This window comes from Electrona antarctica, assembly GCF_951216825.1.
Source record: "Electrona antarctica genome assembly, chromosome: 4".
Taxonomy (NCBI): Eukaryota; Metazoa; Chordata; class Actinopteri; order Myctophiformes; family Myctophidae; genus Electrona; species Electrona antarctica.
The window spans coordinates 31,964,368-31,983,831 of NC_136809.1; the positions used below are offsets into that span (position 1 = coordinate 31,964,368).

At 44.4% G+C, this 19,464-nt stretch overlaps 2 protein-coding genes across 5 annotated transcripts in view; one reads left to right on the plus strand and one right to left on the minus strand.

Moving 5' to 3' along the window:
- LOC306921256 (complement C3-like) overlaps positions 1 to 11,491 on the plus strand; it is a gene marked incomplete at its 5' end in the record, with an annotated part of 39,742 nt that extends 28,251 nt beyond the window's left edge. The window contains 13 exons of the mRNA XM_079498366.1: positions 4,689 to 4,766; positions 5,535 to 5,690; positions 5,920 to 5,982; positions 6,173 to 6,254; positions 6,706 to 6,754; positions 7,380 to 7,470; positions 7,762 to 7,851; positions 8,071 to 8,173; positions 9,030 to 9,125; positions 9,495 to 9,587; positions 9,877 to 9,960; positions 10,671 to 10,818; positions 11,081 to 11,491. Coding sequence (XP_079354492.1) covers positions 4,689 to 4,766; positions 5,535 to 5,690; positions 5,920 to 5,982; positions 6,173 to 6,254; positions 6,706 to 6,754; positions 7,380 to 7,470; positions 7,762 to 7,851; positions 8,071 to 8,173; positions 9,030 to 9,125; positions 9,495 to 9,587; positions 9,877 to 9,960; positions 10,671 to 10,818; positions 11,081 to 11,222 — 1,275 coding nt within the window. The 3' untranslated portion in view covers positions 11,223 to 11,491. The remainder of the gene's footprint in view (positions 1 to 4,688; positions 4,767 to 5,534; positions 5,691 to 5,919; positions 5,983 to 6,172; positions 6,255 to 6,705; positions 6,755 to 7,379; positions 7,471 to 7,761; positions 7,852 to 8,070; positions 8,174 to 9,029; positions 9,126 to 9,494; positions 9,588 to 9,876; positions 9,961 to 10,670; positions 10,819 to 11,080) is intronic.
- A 1,091-nt stretch (positions 11,492 to 12,582) lies between these two features.
- The window catches only part of LOC306922269 (phospholipid-transporting ATPase ABCA1-like), a 61,886-nt gene continuing 55,004 nt past the window's right edge, over positions 12,583 to 19,464 (minus strand). For all 4 annotated transcript variants that reach the window (XM_079499730.1, XM_079499728.1, XM_079499729.1 and 1 more), the window contains exons 43-49: positions 19,039 to 19,145; positions 18,293 to 18,434; positions 17,574 to 17,708; positions 16,877 to 16,980; positions 16,650 to 16,742; positions 15,318 to 15,561; positions 12,583 to 14,845 (exon numbers count right to left, since the gene is read on the minus strand). In XM_079499730.1, the coding sequence (XP_079355856.1) occupies positions 14,702 to 14,845; positions 15,318 to 15,561; positions 16,650 to 16,742; positions 16,877 to 16,980; positions 17,574 to 17,708; positions 18,293 to 18,434; positions 19,039 to 19,145 (969 nt within the window). In that variant the 3' untranslated portion in view covers positions 12,583 to 14,701. The remainder of the gene's footprint in view (positions 14,846 to 15,317; positions 15,562 to 16,649; positions 16,743 to 16,876; positions 16,981 to 17,573; positions 17,709 to 18,292; positions 18,435 to 19,038; positions 19,146 to 19,464) is intronic.

The window sequence follows — 19,464 nt, forward strand, 5'->3', positions numbered from 1 at the left end:
TATCACCCTGATGCTTGGCGGGAAGCGCTATAGGTGCATTAGGTATCACCCTGACGCTTGGCGGGAAGCGCTATAGGTGCATTAGGTATCACCCTGACGCTTGGCGGGAAGCGCTATAGGTGCATTAGGTATCACCCTGACGCTTGGCGGGAAGCGCTATAGGTGCATTAGGTATCACCCTGACGCTTGGCGGGAAGCGCTATAGGTGCATTAGGTATCACCCTGACGCTTGGCGGGAAGCGCTATAGGTGCATTAGGTATCACCCTGACGCTTGGCGGGAAGCGCTATAGGTGCATTAGGTATCACCCTGACGCTTGGCGGGAAGCGCTATAGGTGCATTAGGTATCACCCTGACGCTTGGCGGGAAGCGATATAGGTGCATTAGGTATCACCCCTGACGCTTGGCGGGAAGCGCTATAGGTGCATTAGGTATCACCCTGACGCTTGGCGGGAAGCGCTATAGGTGCATTAGGTATCACCCTGACGCTTGGCGGGAAGCGCTATAGGTGCATTAGGTATCACCCTGACGCTTGGCGGGAAGCGCTATAGGTGCATTAGGTATCACCCTGACGCTTGGCGGGAAGCGCTATAGGTGCATTAGGTATCACCCTGACGCTTGGCGGGAAGCGCTATAGGCGCATTAGGTATCACCCTGACGCTTGGCGGGAAGCGCTATAGGCGCATTAGGTATCACCCTGACGCTTGGCGGGAAGCGCTATAGGTGCATTAGGTATCACCCCTGACGCTTGGCGGGAAGCGTTATAGGTGCATTAGGTATCACCCCTGACGCTTGGCGGGAAGCGCTATAGGTGCATTAGGTATCACCCCTGACGCTTGGCGGGAAGCGCTATAGGTGCATTAGGTATCACCCTGACGCTTGGCGGGAAGCGCTATAGGTGCATTAGGTATCACCCTGACGCTTGGAGGGAAGCGCTATAGGTGCATTAGGTATCACCCTGACGCTTGGCGGGAAGCGCTATAGGTGCATTAGGTATCACCCTGACGCTTGGCGGGAAGCGCTATAGGTGCATTAGGTATCACCCTGACGCTTGGCGGGAAGCGCTATAGGTGCATTAGGTATCACCCCTGACGCTTGGCGGGAAGCGCTATAGGTGCATTAGGTATCACCCTGACGCTTGGGGGGAAGCGCTATAGGTGCATTAGGTATCACCCTGACGCTTGGCGGGAAGCGCTATAGGTGCATTAGGTATCACCCTGACGCTTGGCGGGAAGCGCTATAGGTGCATTAGGTATCACCCTGACGCTTGGCGGGAAGCGCTATAGGTGCATTAGGTATCACCCTGACGCTTGGCGGGAAGCGCTATAGGTGCATTAGGTATCACCCTGACGCTTGGCGGGAAGCGCTATAGGTGCATTAGGTATCACCCTGACGCTTGGCGGGAAGCGCTATAGGTGCATTAGGTATCACCCTGACGCTTGGCGGGAAGCGCTATAGGTGCATTAGGTATCACCCTGACGCTTGGCGGGAAGCGCTATAGGTGCATTAGGTATCACCCTGACGCTTGGCGGGAAGCGCTATAGGTGCATTAGGTATCACCCTGACGCTTGGCGGGAAGCGCTATAGGTGCATTAGGTATCACCCTGACGCTTGGCGGGAAGCGCTATAGGTGCATTAGGTATCACCCTGACGCTTGGCGGGAAGCGCTATAGGTGCATTAGGTATCACCCTGACGCTTGGCGGGAAGCGCTATAGGCGCATTAGGTATCACCCTGACGCTTGGCGGGAAGCGCTATAGGTGCATTAGGTATCACCCCTGACGCTTGGCGGGAAGCGCTATAGGCGCATTAGGTATCACCCTGACGCTTGGCGGGAAGCGCTATAGGTGCATTAGGTATCACCCTGACGCTTGGCGGGAAGCGCTATAGGTGCATTAGGTATCACCCTGACGCTTGGCGGGAAGCGCTATAGGTGCATTAGGTATCACCCTGACGCTTGGCGGGAAGCGCTATAGGTGCATTAGGTATCACCCTGACGCTTGGCGGGAAGCGCTATAGGTGCATTAGGTATCACCCTGACGCTTGGCGGGAAGCGCTATAGGTGCATTAGGTATCACCCTGATGGAAGCGCTATAGGTGCATTAGGTATCACCCTGACGCTTGGCGGGAAGCGCTATAGGTGCATTAGGTATCACCCTGACGCTTGGCGGGAAGCGCTATAGGTGCATTAGGTATCACCCTGACGCTTGGCGGGAAGCGCTATAGGTGCATTAGGTATCACCCTGATGGAAGCGCTATAGGTGCATTAGGTATCACCCTGACGCTTGGCGGGAAGCGCTATAGGTGCATTAGGTATCACCCTGACGCTTGGCGGGAAGCGCTATAGGTGCATTAGGTATCACCCTGACGCTTGGCGGGAAGCGCTATAGGTGCATTAGGTATCACCCTGATGGAAGCGCTATAGGTGCATTAGGTATCACCCTGACGCTTGGCGGGAAGCGCTATAGGTGCATTAGGTATCACCCTGACGCTTGGCGGGAAGCGCTATAGGTGCATTAGGTATCACCCTGAAACGCTATAGGTGCATTAGGTATCACCCTGAAGCGCTATAGGTGCATTAGGTATCACCCTGAAGCGCTATAGGTGCATTAGGTATCACCCTGAAGCGCTATAGGTGCATTAGGTATCACCCTGAAGCGCTATAGGTGCATTAGGTATCACCCTGAAGCGCTATAGGTGCATTAGGTATCACCCTGAAGCGCTATAGGTGCATTAGGTATCACCCTGAAGCGCTATAGGTGCATTAGGTATCACCCTGAAGCGCTATAGGTGCATTAGGTATCACCCTGATGAAGCGCTATAGGTGCATTAGGTATCACCCTGACGCTTGGCGGGAAGCGCTATAGGTGCATTAGGTATCACCCTAGGGAAGCGCTATAGGTGCATTAGGTATCACCCTAGGGAAGCGCTATAGGTGCATTAGGTATCACCCTGATGAAGCGCTATAGGTGCATTAGGTATCACCCTAGGGAAGCGCTATAGGTGCATTAGGTATCACCCTGAAGCGCTATAGGTGCATTAGGTATCACCCTGAAGCGCTATAGGTGCATTAGGTATCACCCTGAAGCGCTATAGGTGCATAAGGTATCACCCTAGGGAAGCGCTATAGGTGCATTAGGTATCACCCTGAAGCGCTATAGGTGCATTAGGTATCACCCTGATGAAGCGCTATAGGTGCATTAGGTATCACCCTGATGAAGCGCTATAGGTGCATTAGGTATCACCCTGAAGCGCTATAGGTGCATTAGGTATCACCCTAGGGAAGCGCTATAGGTGCATTAGGTATCACCCTGAAGCGCTATAGGTGCATTAGGTATCACCCTGATGAAGCGCTATAGGTGCATTAGGTATCACCCTGAAGCGCTATAGGTGCATTAGGTATCACCCTGAAGCGCTATAGGTGCATTAGGTATCACCCTGATGAAGCGCTATAGGTGCATTAGGTATCACCCTGAAGCGCTATAGGTGCATTAGGTATCACCCTAGGGAAGCGCTATAGGTGCATTAGGTATCACCCTGAAGCGCTATAGGTGCATTAGGTATCACCCTGACTCAGTTGTCAAATGCATGCCTTCTGCCCGTGTTGTCTAGATCAGTGGTTCCCAAACGTTTTCGCGTCAAGGACCCCCAAATTGACACTAATTAGCCGGCGGACCCCCATTAGAAGAGATAATGCCAGGGACCCCCATAAGAGAAGATTTTTACGGCTCTAGCTGTCTAGCAGTGATTCTCAACCCGTTTCATTTCAAGGACCCCCAGTTTGACATGCTTTAGTCTACGGATGGACCCCCATTTAATGGCATTTCTATCTCTGAGACCCCAATTTATATTGTAAAATCAATGTCATCGTGTGCAGATTTTGCACATGGGGCTGTGTTGGTCTTAACTCATTCGGTACCACAGCGCCATCTGGTGGAGAGCTCTGACCGCCACACATGTATTTTCAATGGCAAGCACCATTGAAAGCCGAAAACCGTGAGTCAGGAATAGGTAAAAATCTGCTATGTGACATGCCCCGCGATTGTCATTTAATTCACCCAAAACATACTTTTAGTAAGCTAGGATCGTTTTGAGAAATGAGCTGCAAATCAAGCTGTTTTCTGGTCTAAAAAGAAGAATACGAGATATTAGCGTTCTAAGATTTGCATCCCCATAGACAGCATAAGACCAACAGATTTTCCATTTCATTTTTTTCCGTTATTTTTTCAACAGACAATACAGGACACAGTTGATCATCATAATAAATTGATATTAAAATAGGCGATCTCGGTGCCCGGGGCCTTTGGAAAACAGGCGTCAAAAGAGTGCTGAATGAGTTAAAATGAGGTGTGGTCTGACGCATGTGATTCCTTGTTTTTTAGGGATCACATTATTTGAATTAGGCGCCTTAGTGCCTAGATGTGTTCATAATGTGCATTGTGCACACATTGATGGCAAATAGATACGCAAAAACGAACAAAACATTAAACTATAGCAGTATTGTATTGCGTCTTATCTTACTTCTTGTATCTACATATTGGCTACTGAAAGACAAGATTAAACTGTGGATTAATAATATAAATAATAATAAGCAGATCGATATGTGACACCAGCAGAACAATATTATGAGTTTCCATTTCAACGATTCATCACTTAGCTCCTTTCTTTTCATTCATTTTTATGAACGAAGGCCTTTGATGAAGCAAGCCATGTTGTCAGATGGTTCAACAAACAGAGAAAGTACGGTGGAGGTTTTGGCTCCACTCAGGTAACACACATATGCATAAGCTGTACACGCACATTACAAACCTTCTCTCTGTTTTCTCCTCTCCTTTACACTGTCTCTCATTTGTTTTACTTTATGCTGCTAATTGTCTCCACCAAGCCGAAGGCATGCAGAGAGAGTATGTTATGCACCCTGTCCGTCCGTCCGTGTCACATTTTAAAATCAGCCTCATGGTGGTGCTATAAGGCAATTTGTATTTTTACCTATAACTGCACCAATCTGTGTAAAACTTTGTATGCACTCCCTAGACTCGAGGCCAAGGAAAAACCTTTTACCTGCATTTTTCACATCTGCCTTTTATAGCGCCACCAGGAGCCGACTTATGTGAAACACATCTTTTTATATTAGTCCTTCAGATTTTATCCAAATATCACACAAATTGGTACACAATCTTTATAGTCATGTGATCAAGACGGATCTGTGTGATGTTTTTATATTCTATCGTTTCCACTACATTGAGGAACAATTAATGCCACCCTTTAAACATTGCCCTATTATAGTGACACCAGGGGGCAAAAACAAAACAACAACAAAACCATGTTTATTATTACTCCTACACATTTTGTCCAAACATTACAAACATTCCTAACCTGGTGGAGACCTATTCTCCGAGGAGCACTTTTTCTAGTTATTTTTCTTTTTCTCCCTGAGCTGCAAACGTGAAAGCCTGCATAAACAAGAGTTTCACTTTTCCATAACCTGTAATTGTGTTGTGACAATAAAGTTGAGTCTCTTCCCACCACTTTCCAGGCGACCATGATAGTGTACCAGGCAGTGTCTGAGTACTGGGTCAGTGCAAATGAAGTAGAATATGATCTGGATGTGGACATCTTGATTCCTGGAAGAGCAAAGCCTGACAGTTTCAACATCAACCATGACAACTTCTATACAACTAGAACATCTAAGGTCAGACACGCACGCACACACGCACGCACGCACGCACGCACGCACGCACGCACGCACGCACGCACGCACGCACGCACGCACGCACGCACGCACGCAGTCACACACACACAGACGAGAAATCTAACTGTGTGTGTGTGTGTGTGTGTGTGTGTGTGTGTGTGTGTGTGTGTGTGTGTGTGTGTGTGTGTGTGTGTGTGACGTGTGTGTGTGTGTGTGCAACTTTGGACAGATCAAAGATGTAAACCATAACCTGCAAGTGACAGCCACAGGAAGAGGAGAAGCAACTCTCACAGTGAGCATCACTCTCCAGCCACACCAATAAAAACAGGGCATGAATTTAATGGGGAAAAAACATTAAAAGGCTAAATATAGAGGTTTCTGTCTGACGGCGATGAGACATAGGCGGATAATAGAGGCATTCTATGTTACACGAATACATTTTCTTGATCGTTCTAACATTAACTCTATCCATCTGCTGACAGGTGGTGTCACTCTATTATGCCTTACCAAAAGAACGGAAGAGTGACTGTCAGAAGTTTAACGTCTCTGTGGAACTCATCCCAGGTGAATTGGATGCTGCATGGCTGCCTGTGCAGTTTGTCTGCCATGTGTTGATCCGTTTAGCTGTCAGTTTAGTGCAGTGGTCCTTGAGGGGGTTCCAGGGGGGTCGCCAGCAAAACCTGTTTGTATACAGTAGCATCATGTTCAGAATAAGTTTAACAACTTCATCCCTATTTCATACTTTCATACTTCGAAAATAACCTACAAGCTGTGGACGCAATTACAATATTTTTTTACATTTCTTAACACAAATCTTCTTTTACGGGGGCCTGTGTCATAAAATTCTTTGGGGGTCCTCGAGATGAATTTTTTTGAGAACCACTGGTTTAGTGTAGATGTTGTTTGTTTCTGGCTGTGTGTCACTTTGCTTGCTGTATGTTTGACTGTGTACCTTGTTTGAGTTTCTTTTTCTTTTTCTTTGTCTTTGAAATTCTTTTTTGTTCATCTCCACCAGAGAAAACAGTAGGAGACTTGAAGACATACAAGCTGAGAATATTGGTGTTGTAAGTAAAGTGATAGACAAGGCTGTATTGCAGATTGATATTTTCTGACCAGCAACATTATCTTTATTTACTACTGTACATCATGCTCCCTCTTCCTCTTCTCCTTCTTTCCTTCCTGTTCCTTGTTCTCCTTTGCCTTTATTGTTTCTCTATTATTATTATTATTATTATTATTATTATTAATATTATTATTATTATTATTACCCTTATTATTATTTTAATAATTTGATGACAGGAGACTCAAATGCAATTTAGTCTCCTGCCGGAGACTCTGCCGGTCATCAAATTATTGTCTTAGGAATGCGCCAAAAACAAAAGATTCTCCGTGATTATTTGAGGGGTAAACTACTAATACCATTTGTTGGAGCCACATTAGAAACATATTAATTTACTTTAATTTCCAGTGATCAGTCAATTTGATTGTTTTTCTTTGTTTTGCCCTGCTTGCTTGCTAGCTGCGGTCATAGAAAACATTAACAGAAAACAGCACCAGTCTTATACTTTACACATTATATTCTTTATTTAGCTTTGAAAAGGACTGCGAAGTTGAGTGTCAGACTGAGGGAATATTCATGCTCTGCTCATCTTTTCTTTTGACTAATCCATCCATTGTCTATCTTCACAGGTATAAGGACAAGGAGGCAGATTCCAGCATGTCAATTTTGGATATTGGCTTGCTCACTGGATTTACTGTGAACACAAATGATCTGGACAAGGTAAGGGTTAAACCACAACACGCATACACACACACGCACGCACGCACGCACGCACGCACGCACACACGCACGCACGCAAATAGAAGGGTGCATTAGAAAAAAATGATTGTTGCAGTCTGGCAGAAACCTTGTATAACCATATTTCAAATTCAAGTTTATTTTTTAATTAATGCCCTACTTTCATCATACAAGAGTGTCACTTGGACAAGGTTTACACTCGCCAGCAAACATATAACCCCAATCCCCAAATGCATGGGATGTTAATGTAATATTGTATGTTTGTGTGTGTAGTTAATCGACGGAGTCGACCAAGTCATTGCAAAATATGAGATGAACACAGTTCTGTCAGAAAGAGGTTCCCTTATAATCTACCTGAACAAGGTAAGTCCAGCTCTCTTTATACTGTAAAATGTGTATATCACTATACCCCTCTCTCTCTCTCTCTCTCTCTCTCTCTCTCACACACACACACACACACACACACACACACACACACACACACACACACACACACACACACACACACACACACACACACACACACACACACACACACACAATCTCCCTCTGTCGCTTACCTTGGTGTTTGACTGTATCTAGGTGTCTCACAAACGGCCAGACGAGTTTGCTTTTAGAGTCACCCAGACAATGAAAGTGGGCATCATGCAACCCGCAGCAGTGTCTGTCTATGAGTACTACAATGGTGAGTTGACAGGAACACTCCCTCTGCACTGTCTCTGTCTATGAGTACTACAATGGTGAGTTGACAGGAACACTCCCTCTGCACTGTCTCTGTCTATGAGTACTACAATGGTGAGTTGACAGGAACACTCCCTCTGTCTGTCTATGAGTACTACAATGGTGAGTTGACAGGAACACTCCCTCTGTCTGTCTATGAGTACTACAATGGTGAGTTGACAGGAACACTCCCTCTGTCTATGAGTACTACAATGGTGAGTTGACAGGAACACTCCCTCTGCACTGTCTCTGTCTATGAGTACTACAATGGTGAGTTGACAGGAACACTCCCTCTGTCTGTCTATGAGTACTACAATGGTGAGTTGACAGGAACACTCCCTCTGTCTATGAGTACTACAATGGTGAGTTGACAGGAACACTCCCTCTGCACTTGCTCTGTCTTTGCAGTGCGCGCCGGGGATACACACATGCACACAATCATACAAACACAAAACACAAACATATACACAAAAAATATATGCTTCATATACATCATACAAAATACGTACGTACGTATGTGCGTACATCATACATACAAGTGTATACATAAACATAGATATGCACACATAAATAAGTGTTTGGAATGTTATCAATTTCATTGCTGTAACCATGGTTTCAAGATGTTTTAGGTTAGTTTCAGGTTCTGACTATCTACAATAATGATGAATTACATGAAAACCCTTGTGAAACCCTATCTGTACTATAGCTTAATGCTCTCAGTGTTATTTGTAATATGCTATATGAGACATTGAATGAATCAAGTTTTCATCTGTTTGTCTGCAAAAATCACAGGGATCTCTCTGTTTTTGTTCTCCTTATAGAGAGGAAATGTGTGAAATTCTACCATCCAGAGAGGGCCCAGGGAGAGCTATTAACGCTCTGTAAAAAGAACGCTGCTGAATGTACATGTGCTGAAGGTCAGCAACAACAACAACGGCTCATTTCCATTTAGCTCTAGGAAGGGACTAACTATGCGAGTCAACCTGAAGTCACAGCTTTCATTTACTTGTCTCTCTATTATCATTGATTGCTGCTATTGTAAATACAGTACATACAAAGTATCTGTATACATTTGCTCATTTTCAAATTCTCAAATATTATACACACATAGCTGATATAGAATATGTACCTTTGAGACATGGTACCCTTAAATAAACATAAAACTACATAAATTCTGTATATTTTGACTGACACTAGATATTGTAATTAATCATTCATTTTACATTCATTGATATACAATCTCAGACAAAAGCTCATTACTGTATTTAATTTGTGAACATTTCCAGAGACCTGCAGTATGCAGAAGAAGGGCAAAATTAACAATGATGAGCGTTCAGCTAAGGCCTGTGAGACTGCAGTGGACAGCAGAATAGATTATGGTATGTGTGTGTGTGTGTGTGTGTGTGTGTGTGTGTGTGTGTGTGTGTGTGTTTGTGTGCGTACTTGTGTGTGCGAGAGTGTGTGTGTGTGTGTGTGTGTGTGTGTGTGTGTGTGTGTGTGTGTGTGTGTGTGTGTGTGTGTGTGTGTGTGTGTGTGTGTGCGCGGGTGCGTGCGTGCGTGCGTGCGTGCGTGCGTGCGTGCGTGCGTGCGTGCGTGCGTGCGTGCGTGCGTGCGTGCGTGCGTGCACAATAAACTACTGTTAACAGTGTGCAACATGTCTGTCCACAGTGTACAAAGCAAGACTGGAGCAATTTGAAGATGCTAAATCCACAGACATTTACCATATGCGCATAGAAGAAGTCATCAAGATAGGTAGATATTCCTCTCTCTTATCGGTTGATCTATTTTAATTGACTGAATGTAACGTTTGCCTTAAATTTCCCCCTCGAATTCCTTAAAGCTTAATCATCGGATCTGCAATAGAGGCAGGGTGCTTTTAACATGTGGTTCTTTAAGTGGGGTCTGGGTACCCTCAGGGGTCCCTGAGGGGGCTTCCTTGGGTCGACGTGCAACAGGACATATCACACCGCTGGGACGAACGCTAATACCGCCACGTCCCGTCTCGACCCTTTGGTGTGGTTTGGGCTTAACACAACTCATTTTAGCATCCATCTGTTATCCATCTGGGTCAAGAAGCATCACCTACACTTTTATATACGTCATTCTGCTCATTCTACTTTTAAGTGTGATGCATTCTTTTTCAATTATTATCAATAGATTCTAATCCTCTCTCTAATGATCAAAACATTCAAACTTGATGGTGCCATTTTGTTATGGTGGTGCTTTTAGTATCAGTATTCAAACTGGAGCTTTTAGCCGGTAGTGAAAATATCAGGAGTTTCTACTGACAGGCTACTGAGGCTAGTCCTTTCTGTTTCACATTTTTACACCCACAAATGATTCGTGAACTTGTATCCAGTTGATCTGAGGAATGTACTGGGTAAATGGAAGGGTTTTTATGATACGCTCCATTTAATTATTATTTGCATTTCATTCACTGTTATGTTATATTCATGTTACAGGAACTGATATGGGTGCACAGGGGCAGCTCCGTGCATTTCTAGGTTTCCAACACTGCAGAGAGTCTATGAGATTGACAAAAGATAGGACCTATCTGATCATGGGCACATCAAAGGATATGTTCAAAAATGATGACCCAAATGACCCAGGGTGAGTTTGCTGTGTGTTGCAGCTGTTCAACATTATTTCATTATACATTTTAGCTTTTATACTACCATATGGCGTATACTGTATGATTTATCTTACTTTTGACTTTCTATTCCCCCACATTTGTTCTGTACCCCAATTGTTCTGTTGTTGTTTCTTTCACCTCACAATTCTGACAAATACATTGTATGTGCATGTTCACTGTAGAATTATGTTTATCAGTACTAATTTAGAGATGAGTTAACAGAATGTATTTTGTCCTTAGGTACCAGTATGTGATGGGTGAGAGGACATGGATAGAGTATTGGCCCACAGCAATAGAATGCCAGGGTGATGAACACAGGCCTGTCTGTTTGGGTTTGCAAAAACTGGTGGACTACTTAACAATCCATGGATGTCCACAGTAGTCAAACTGGTGGACTACTTAACAATCCATGGATGTCCACAGTAGTCAAACTGGTGGACTACTTAACAATCCATGGGTGTCCACAGTAGTCAAACTGGTGGACTACTTAACAATGCATGGATGTCCACAGTAGTCAAAGCAATATGTTTTCCTTTCCTCAATGTCTATTTTCCCTGCTATGGGGGAAGTTATACGTACAGTAAGCTACTCATTTTGTATTGTGTGCAAAATATATCCCAATGTTTCATCCCTATCTTCATTAAAACGGTGTTGTCCCACATCACATGGTCTGTCTCATATCTCCTTGAAATGGGTACACGAGTATTCTCGAATAGTTGGGCTGCTCACTTGAATGCGAGAAGCATTCTAAATTTAGTCTGTCTGTCTGACTATTCTATTCTTACTTACACAGAGTCCTTTTTCGAAACTAAACTTTTAACAATCGCTACTTCAGTAGAGTGAAATGCATTAAGTCAGCAGTGGAGAAATATATGACACCAATGTTATTTTCAAAATGTATGAATTTATTTATTCATGTATAATAGTAACTGTACACAACAAGTAACAGACTCAAACAGCCACTGTTTAATACTTCAAAATGTAAACAAATAATATTTAGCGTGAAAAGAGGAAATCACCATCATGGTATTACACTTCTACCTTTCTTTTTAAACCTCCTTGTTTTTCCACTATACTGCCTCTAATTAGCTTCCCTTGGAACAAATTTCTTAGAACATGATAGTGGTATATAGTCTTTTTCTTGTCCGCCGTGTTCCAGTGCAAAAGGTTTCTTAAATAGTCTCAATGTTTTGACGTGCCAATAACCAGAGCCCTGCACCGTCCTGGATGTGTTTGGATGAAGGACTCTGGCCATAAAGTGCTCAGTGGGTTTCCACACAGCGTGGGTGTCTATGTGGATTAGGCTGAGAACTGTACTCATCTCATATTAATGGTAGTTCAGAGGCCTTGACACCCCACTGCATGTATAACCCATAAATAAATAGAAACCCTCCACAAGAGATAATAAAATAAAATTGAGCACCCCCCATCGACTCATAACGTTGAACGATGGCAGGTTTAGATTAGAAGCACTCGGAAGTGCACTCACTGATGTGGTCCCTGTGGTTTGTCTCACTGTGTGACGATCCAGACGGCCTGTCTCACTGGCTAGCTGTGTCTCGTTTACAAAATGGAAGAGGATAATGATTGTGAAAGTCTGGACGCTTATGTGTAATATGTCTCCAACATTGTGATGGCTTGTAGACATATTTCACAAAGATACTGATGTTTGGCAACTGCACTGAAGATACAAAGATGAGACAAACAGAATTAAGGGAGCACAGATAGTACACCTACGTGTGTTTTCTTTTTTCTATATATATATGTTGGGAAAAGAGGCAATCAAAGAGGAAAATTGTAGCCGACTGTTTGCTAAAAAACATTTGAAATAAAAACAAAAGCACGCAACTTTGACGGTACGAATCGTTGTGTCCTCAGAATTATGCTGGTCAAAAATACACATTCAGCTCCATTTGGCACCGGTGCTGTGTTTTACACTTCACAAGTACTGTATATTTCTTCTTTTTTTGTTTTTCTTTTGACAACATCACAATAGTATTATCGCACATAATATCCACATCTGTGTTGGCTCCGCCTGTGATGTAACACAGGTGCATAATAAAAGCATCTGTCTGTGGAATGGATATTCTCTACATCCCATACACAGAGAGGATGCTAGCCAACCAGAGCTAGCAGGGTTCTGGATAAGAAAAACTCCTCTCCATAGATGGGATCTTAGGCCTTACCTCTAGTCACTCATTAGTCACATTAATACACATGTTTTTCTTTTACAACATGGATTTAGACTCCACATGTACTGCTTATATGCTCAGAAAATCCAACAATAGAGTATGATTTCAGTCCGTTTCAGGTCCCTAATAAGCCCATCTGACAAGTCATGCTTTGACACACACAATAGAAGTGAGGATTGTCGTGTGTGTGTGTGTGTGTGTGTGTGTGTGTGTGTGTGTGTGTGTGTGTGTGTGTGTGTGTGTGTGTGTGTGTGTGTGTGTGTGTGTGTGAGAGCATGCAATAAATATTTCCAGGTACTTCCGAAGACCAATAAACAAGAATCTATCAGTTGCTTTTCACTTTACATCACATCTCTGCAGCCTATACTGGAGCATTATTCTGCACTGACAACTTGACAAGCATCTTTTGTTCCTCTTGGTCTTTGTTGCCTGCCATTTGATCCAATACAGTCTCAATGAAAGCGGTCCATTGCTTTGACTGCCCTTTCATGCATGGTGTCATCGGTCGACTGTTCGATGTTGCTGTCTGTCACATACATTCCTCGGTAGCCTATGTACATTGTTGTTGTCGATGGTGTTGTGGAGTTGTTGGAGTGCTGTGAGTTCTCTCTCGACCCATGGTACAGTACACACAGCAAAACCCTTAGCCTGAAACTCAGGATGTGGCCACGTATAGGCACTGTGCTGGACAATGTCAAAAGACATAAAAAACCAAGCAAATAACGGAAAGAAAAAGTTATCTACCATAATCAATATCAAATAATCCAACACGAAACTCTGTTGAGGTTAAATTTACCTATTTGATGCATATAGTCGTATAAAAAGAAAGAAAGAAAAATAAATGAAGCTAAATTGATCAAATTAGAAACAGTTTGCCTAGCATAAATATATATTTTGTGAGATCATTTGAATTGTAGAATTATCAATCATTGTCGTTTTAAAACAACTGCACATGGTAACGAAGAGAGATGGAGAGGGATTTGACCCTGAATATAAAACAATAACCCCTCCCCCTGTAGCCGTTGGCAGTGAATGATTGGTACATTTTCGCATCTTTTTAACATCAGAATAGCACATACACATTTTCCGGCTGAGTGCCGATAACTCAGTTTTCCCCAAGTGAGCCGACTCACTCAACGCTCGGTCCAGCGAGCGCTGCACGTTCCCACCATTTGATCGCTCGTGCATGAAGACGGACGGGATTCAAACCGCCTCATCCAGTGAGTGAATAAGCCCCCCCTGATGGGTCTGATTCTGCTTCAAGTCTGTTCGGTCCGCCGTTCAACCCGTCCGTGATGTGGAGGAGAAGCACCAGTCTTCTGCCTCCACGCCCAATCCACTCCCTCGTGTCTTAGTAGCTTAACAGTTCTCTCACATAGTAGTTTTGCATTGATTTGCATTGATTTATTTTTCTTTCTCTTTTTTTCCCTCATTATTTCAGTGTCTTGTCTGAACGCCTGCAAGTCCCACCTCATCTTGTTCAAGAAGGCTGTGTGCTTATCCGCAGGTCCACTGAGAAATGATCATTGTAAAAGACTAAAGGAAAATTGAAATAAAAAAGAACATGTCCCTCCTTAAGTGGTCCTTGTTTCTGATTGGTGTTGGTAGAGGTGGTGGTGGGGTTGGGCGGGGGTTGTTAGTCTCTACCCCCTTTTGGTTGGTTGTAGAATCACACGCAGCTCTCCCGTGCCTTGCTGTCCGTGAGGAAGGAGTTGAGTTTAGTAACATCGACCACTACGGCGTCCCTCTTGTTCAGGTGGAGGTCTTTCAGGTGGTCCTCATCACTTTGGTCCTTGGCGAAGTTAACGAACACCTGCGGGAAGACGGAACGACAGTTAGATGGACGTTACAGTAGGCCAAGACAACCATCATGCCAACAATACTGAGCGAACACTGAAATGAATAGCATTCAACACTATGGGCTGTTTTTTTACAAGGGGGATGATGGATAGATGATTTTATCAGCACATTTAGTGTGTAACATACAGAATGAAAACATTCTTTACAAAACATAATGCAGAAAAAATATGCTTGTGGTAATTCAAAAATTCAATTCATGTTTCTTATACTAATATATTATTAAATTCCCGTGAAGTTTACTGTTTAACTGCACTGATGTCTATGTTATTGCAATGATCCGTCATTGGATACCGGGCAATATAATGATATCAGACCCCTTTTCACTCGGCATCAGCCCCCAAACATCTAACTCATCACGTACCCTTACAAACCATTACTAAACAACAACAACAAACAGCATGATGGGGGGGGGGGGGTCTTCTTACTTGGTCTAGAGTGGTTTGGGACACGGAGTAGTCCTCTATGCTGAGAGCCTCCTTGTTGGAGGAGAGCAGGGAGAAGATACGGGCCAGGGAGGTGAGCGAGGAGGGCAGCTGGTACTGCAGCATGTTGCGGTGTTTCTCCTTCAGCGTGCTGCCTGGCAGCTCGCGCTCTATGAAGCCCATGACCGGCCGCAGGTCTGGGTCGGGACCCGCCACCCGCAGGATGATGGTGTAGCCGTCCCCGAACCTGTTTGGAGAGGGAAGAGGTTAGCTAACTGGCCTGGTTCAAGGCAGGAGGACACTCTAATGATGGAGAGGGAAGAGGTTAGCTAACTGGCCTGGTTCAAGGCATGCGGACACTCTAATGATGGAGAGGGAAGAGGTTAGCTAACTGGCCTGGTTCAAGACAGGAGGACACTCTAATGATGGAGAGGGAAGAGGTTAGCTAACTGGCCTGGTTCAAGACAGGAGGACACTCTAATGATGGAGAGGGAAGAGGTTAGCTAACTGGCCTGGTTCAAGACAGGAGGACACTCTAATGATGGAGAGGGAAGAGGTTAGCTAACTGGCCTGGTTCAAGACAGGAGGACACTCTAATGATGGAGAGGGAAGAGGTTAGCTAACTGGCCTGGTTCAAGACAGGAGGACACTCTAATGATGGAGAGGGAAGATGTTAGCTAACTGGCCTGGTTCAAGACAGGGGACACTCTAATGATGGAGAGGGAAGATGTTAGCTAACTGGCCTGGTTCAAGACAGGAGGACACTCTAATGATGGAGAGGGAAGAGGTTAGCTAACTGGCCTGGTTCAAGACAGGAGGACACTCTAATGATCTTTCTTTCTTATCTATTCCTTGTGGGGTATTGTTTTGGAGTTCATAAACAGATGTATAAACTAATTTAGACAGATGAGAAATTAGTTTTGCTGTTGTTAATAAAGGCCTCTCTTTTACTTCAGTGTTTTGTTATTATAATTCTTGGGGTATTTGTTCCGCTGAGTATGGTAATCAGCGTTTGGTTTCTATTAATAAAAATGCACTGTATAACTTCAATAATTCTCAGTGCTAACTACGCCAGTGAGGGCCTTTCTCACTGATTATTCATGACACGATATGCTATCAACTTAGCAAATAAATCGTAGATAGCTATAAATCTGGACAGTATTCTTCATTCACTGTAACGGAATGTCATGTGCAAGTCGTGTTGGCTTGTATTCAAGCCAACACAAGCCAACAATGGCGTGAGTAAATGATAGGGAAAACGGACATGCAGAAATTGACATGCAGCATTGTAGCTGTGCCAGAGGCAGTGTGTTCGGAGCACTCTCTCTCTCTCACCTGTTCTTGAGGTGCTGGACAGAACCCAGACAGCGGAACCTTCCGTTCACCATGATGGCCATCCTGGTACACAACGCCTCACACTCCTCCATACTGTGGGTTACATGTATATTATTAACACAAAGATGTTAACATCCTGGTACACACAACGCAAACAATGACCTGTGAAGACATGAGCATCTCTAGTAGGCTTTCTTTCTCCACTAAATAGAAGCGATTGTGCTAACCTGTGAGAGGTCAGAACTACGGATCGTCCCTCTTTGATGATGCTGAGAATGGCGTTCCACAGGGCACGCCGCGCCTTGGGGTCCATCCCTGTCGTCGGCTCGTCCTGTCGACACAGAAGATACGTCTCAGCACAACACGACTGCACAGTGAGGTCTAACTAATTCTTAGTCTTAGGGCTCCATCTTGCGCCACCCTTATCCCTTATCCCTAAACGTATTTGTCATTTTTACTATTTTGAAAATCATTTTAAAATAGTTCAACTAGCCGATCTACATCTACACGTTGTGAGCCTGTAGATCAGCTATTTGAACTCTTTAAAAAGGTTTTTTTAAAATAGTAAAAAATGGCAAATAAGTGTAGGGATAAGGGTTAAGGGGTGGCACAAGATATAGCCCTTTGTCTATGTTCTTATGATTTGCCACGTTTAGCAGACTCTTTTGTCCAGAGTTACTCCCTGAGTGCAAGTCGAAATGTGCGGTGGACAAAATAGCAGATCGTAAAAAGCAAATCTACAAGCTTGCATGGCCGTTCATAGCCTGCCGTGTTACGTGGTCAGATGGGTGGGCCGACGGCCGCGTGCATTTTCAGAGCATAGTTTGTTTTAATGATCAGTCAGTCGATGGCGTTCTGGCTTGGATCAATCACTTTTGTTGGGAGAATGGCTTATGTAAATAAACGAGTGCGAGCGTTACTGACCAGGAACACTACAGGTGGTCCTCCTATCAGCGCCATGGCTGTGGATAGTTTCCTCATGTTGCCTCCGCTGTAGGTGCCTGCTGCCTTGTCCACATACTTCACCAGCCCCAGCTTACGTATACCCCAGTCTGCCACCTAGCGGAGAGAAGAGGAACAGGAGGTTAGTGGTGAAATATGTGGTTTTCTCACCTCTTTTCTTGTCTTTTTTGAGTGGTGCAACCACTCCTTTACGGAGCTATGTGTGTGGGTGGCTGGCTGGGTGGGTGCGTCTGAGCACAAAAACAGCATGGTTGTTTTTCACCACCTGTGCGCAACCTAACACACACACAAACACACACGCACATATTAACTGTATATATGGTGATTTCGGGTGTGCCAGTACAGTACAGTGACAGTACAGTACAGTAGAGGGTACAGTAGAGGGACCCCCACATGGTAACTCTGTCATTTCTCAACCGTTTCAGACGCGGGGCGGCGAGCCGCCCTGTGGGTCTGGAACTTCCGCCCCCCACCCCCACACAGAGTTGCACCACTCACTTCACACGAGTGTGATTTTACCAATGTAGTCAATCTTTTTTTCTTTTCTTTTCTTCACTTTTCGTGTGCGTGCGTGCGTGCGTGTGTGCGTGTGTGCGTGCGTGCGTGCGTGCGTGCGTGCGTGCGTGCGTGCGTGCGTGCGTGCGTGCGTGCGTGCGTGCGTGCGTGCGCTTTTGACTGACCTCACAGACTTCTTTCTCAGGTACTCCTCTCAGGATGGCGTAGAACTCCAGATGCTCTCGACCAGTCAGCAGGTCATTGATGGCATCGAACTGGGGACAGTAGCCCATGTTCTGATGTACCTCATCTATCTCCGTAGTCACACTACACACACACACACACACACACACACACACACACACACACACACACACACACACACACACACACACACACACACACACACACACACACACACACACACACACACACACACACACACACACACACACACACACACACACACACACACACACACACACACACACAGAGAGAGAGAGTAAGTTCTCTAGAATAGTGGTTCCCACATTTTTTTGCCCATGACCCAAAAGACAAATTAGACATTCCACCGGGACCCAACTTAGTGAAAATAGCAGATCTACAAGCTACAAGCTTGAAGCTTCACTACTTCACTACTTCTTAAACATTAGATTTCTTCGATTTTCTTTGATTTCTTCATGCAATTGAATATAATTTTGTTTGTAATTCATGAAAAAAAATGCTTTTTGGGAATGTTTTTTGAAAATGTTTTGAAACAATAATAATTAAAAACAAAATGTAGGAAATAATAAAGATAGATTTCTCTCTCAGAGTGCAAGAGTGGATTGAGAGATTTTGAGTGGGTTTTAACAAGTCCTTCTAATTCTAATATTTGGTTGATCACATGACTGTATGTTATTGATGACTGTATGTTATTGATGACTTGTACCTCTTGCCATTCACGTAAGCTTCTCCACTGGTGACCAGATTGTCTCCAGTCAGCATCTTGAAGGTGCTGGTCTTTCCCGCTCCGTTGACCCCCAGCAAACCGAAGCACTAAAAGACAGACGATACATAGGTTTTAAGGAACGAGTCAATACTCATTTTAGTATAATGATGACCCGTTACCGAAACTGTTCACTCCGATGCTCCACATTTTTACACTTACACCCTACCCTGGATTCGAAGCCAATAATCCCACGTGAGAGACCAAAATAACTTCTACCTCTCCTCAACAGGCAATCCCTGCTTGGACAGGGGTAATTATTGCACTTATCTTACTAGGTGTAGTACTAGGTGTCCTACCTGACACCACACCAGGGTCTAAAAGTCTCAATGGAAGTGTAGGGAGACCACCTCCAACCACTGCAGTTAT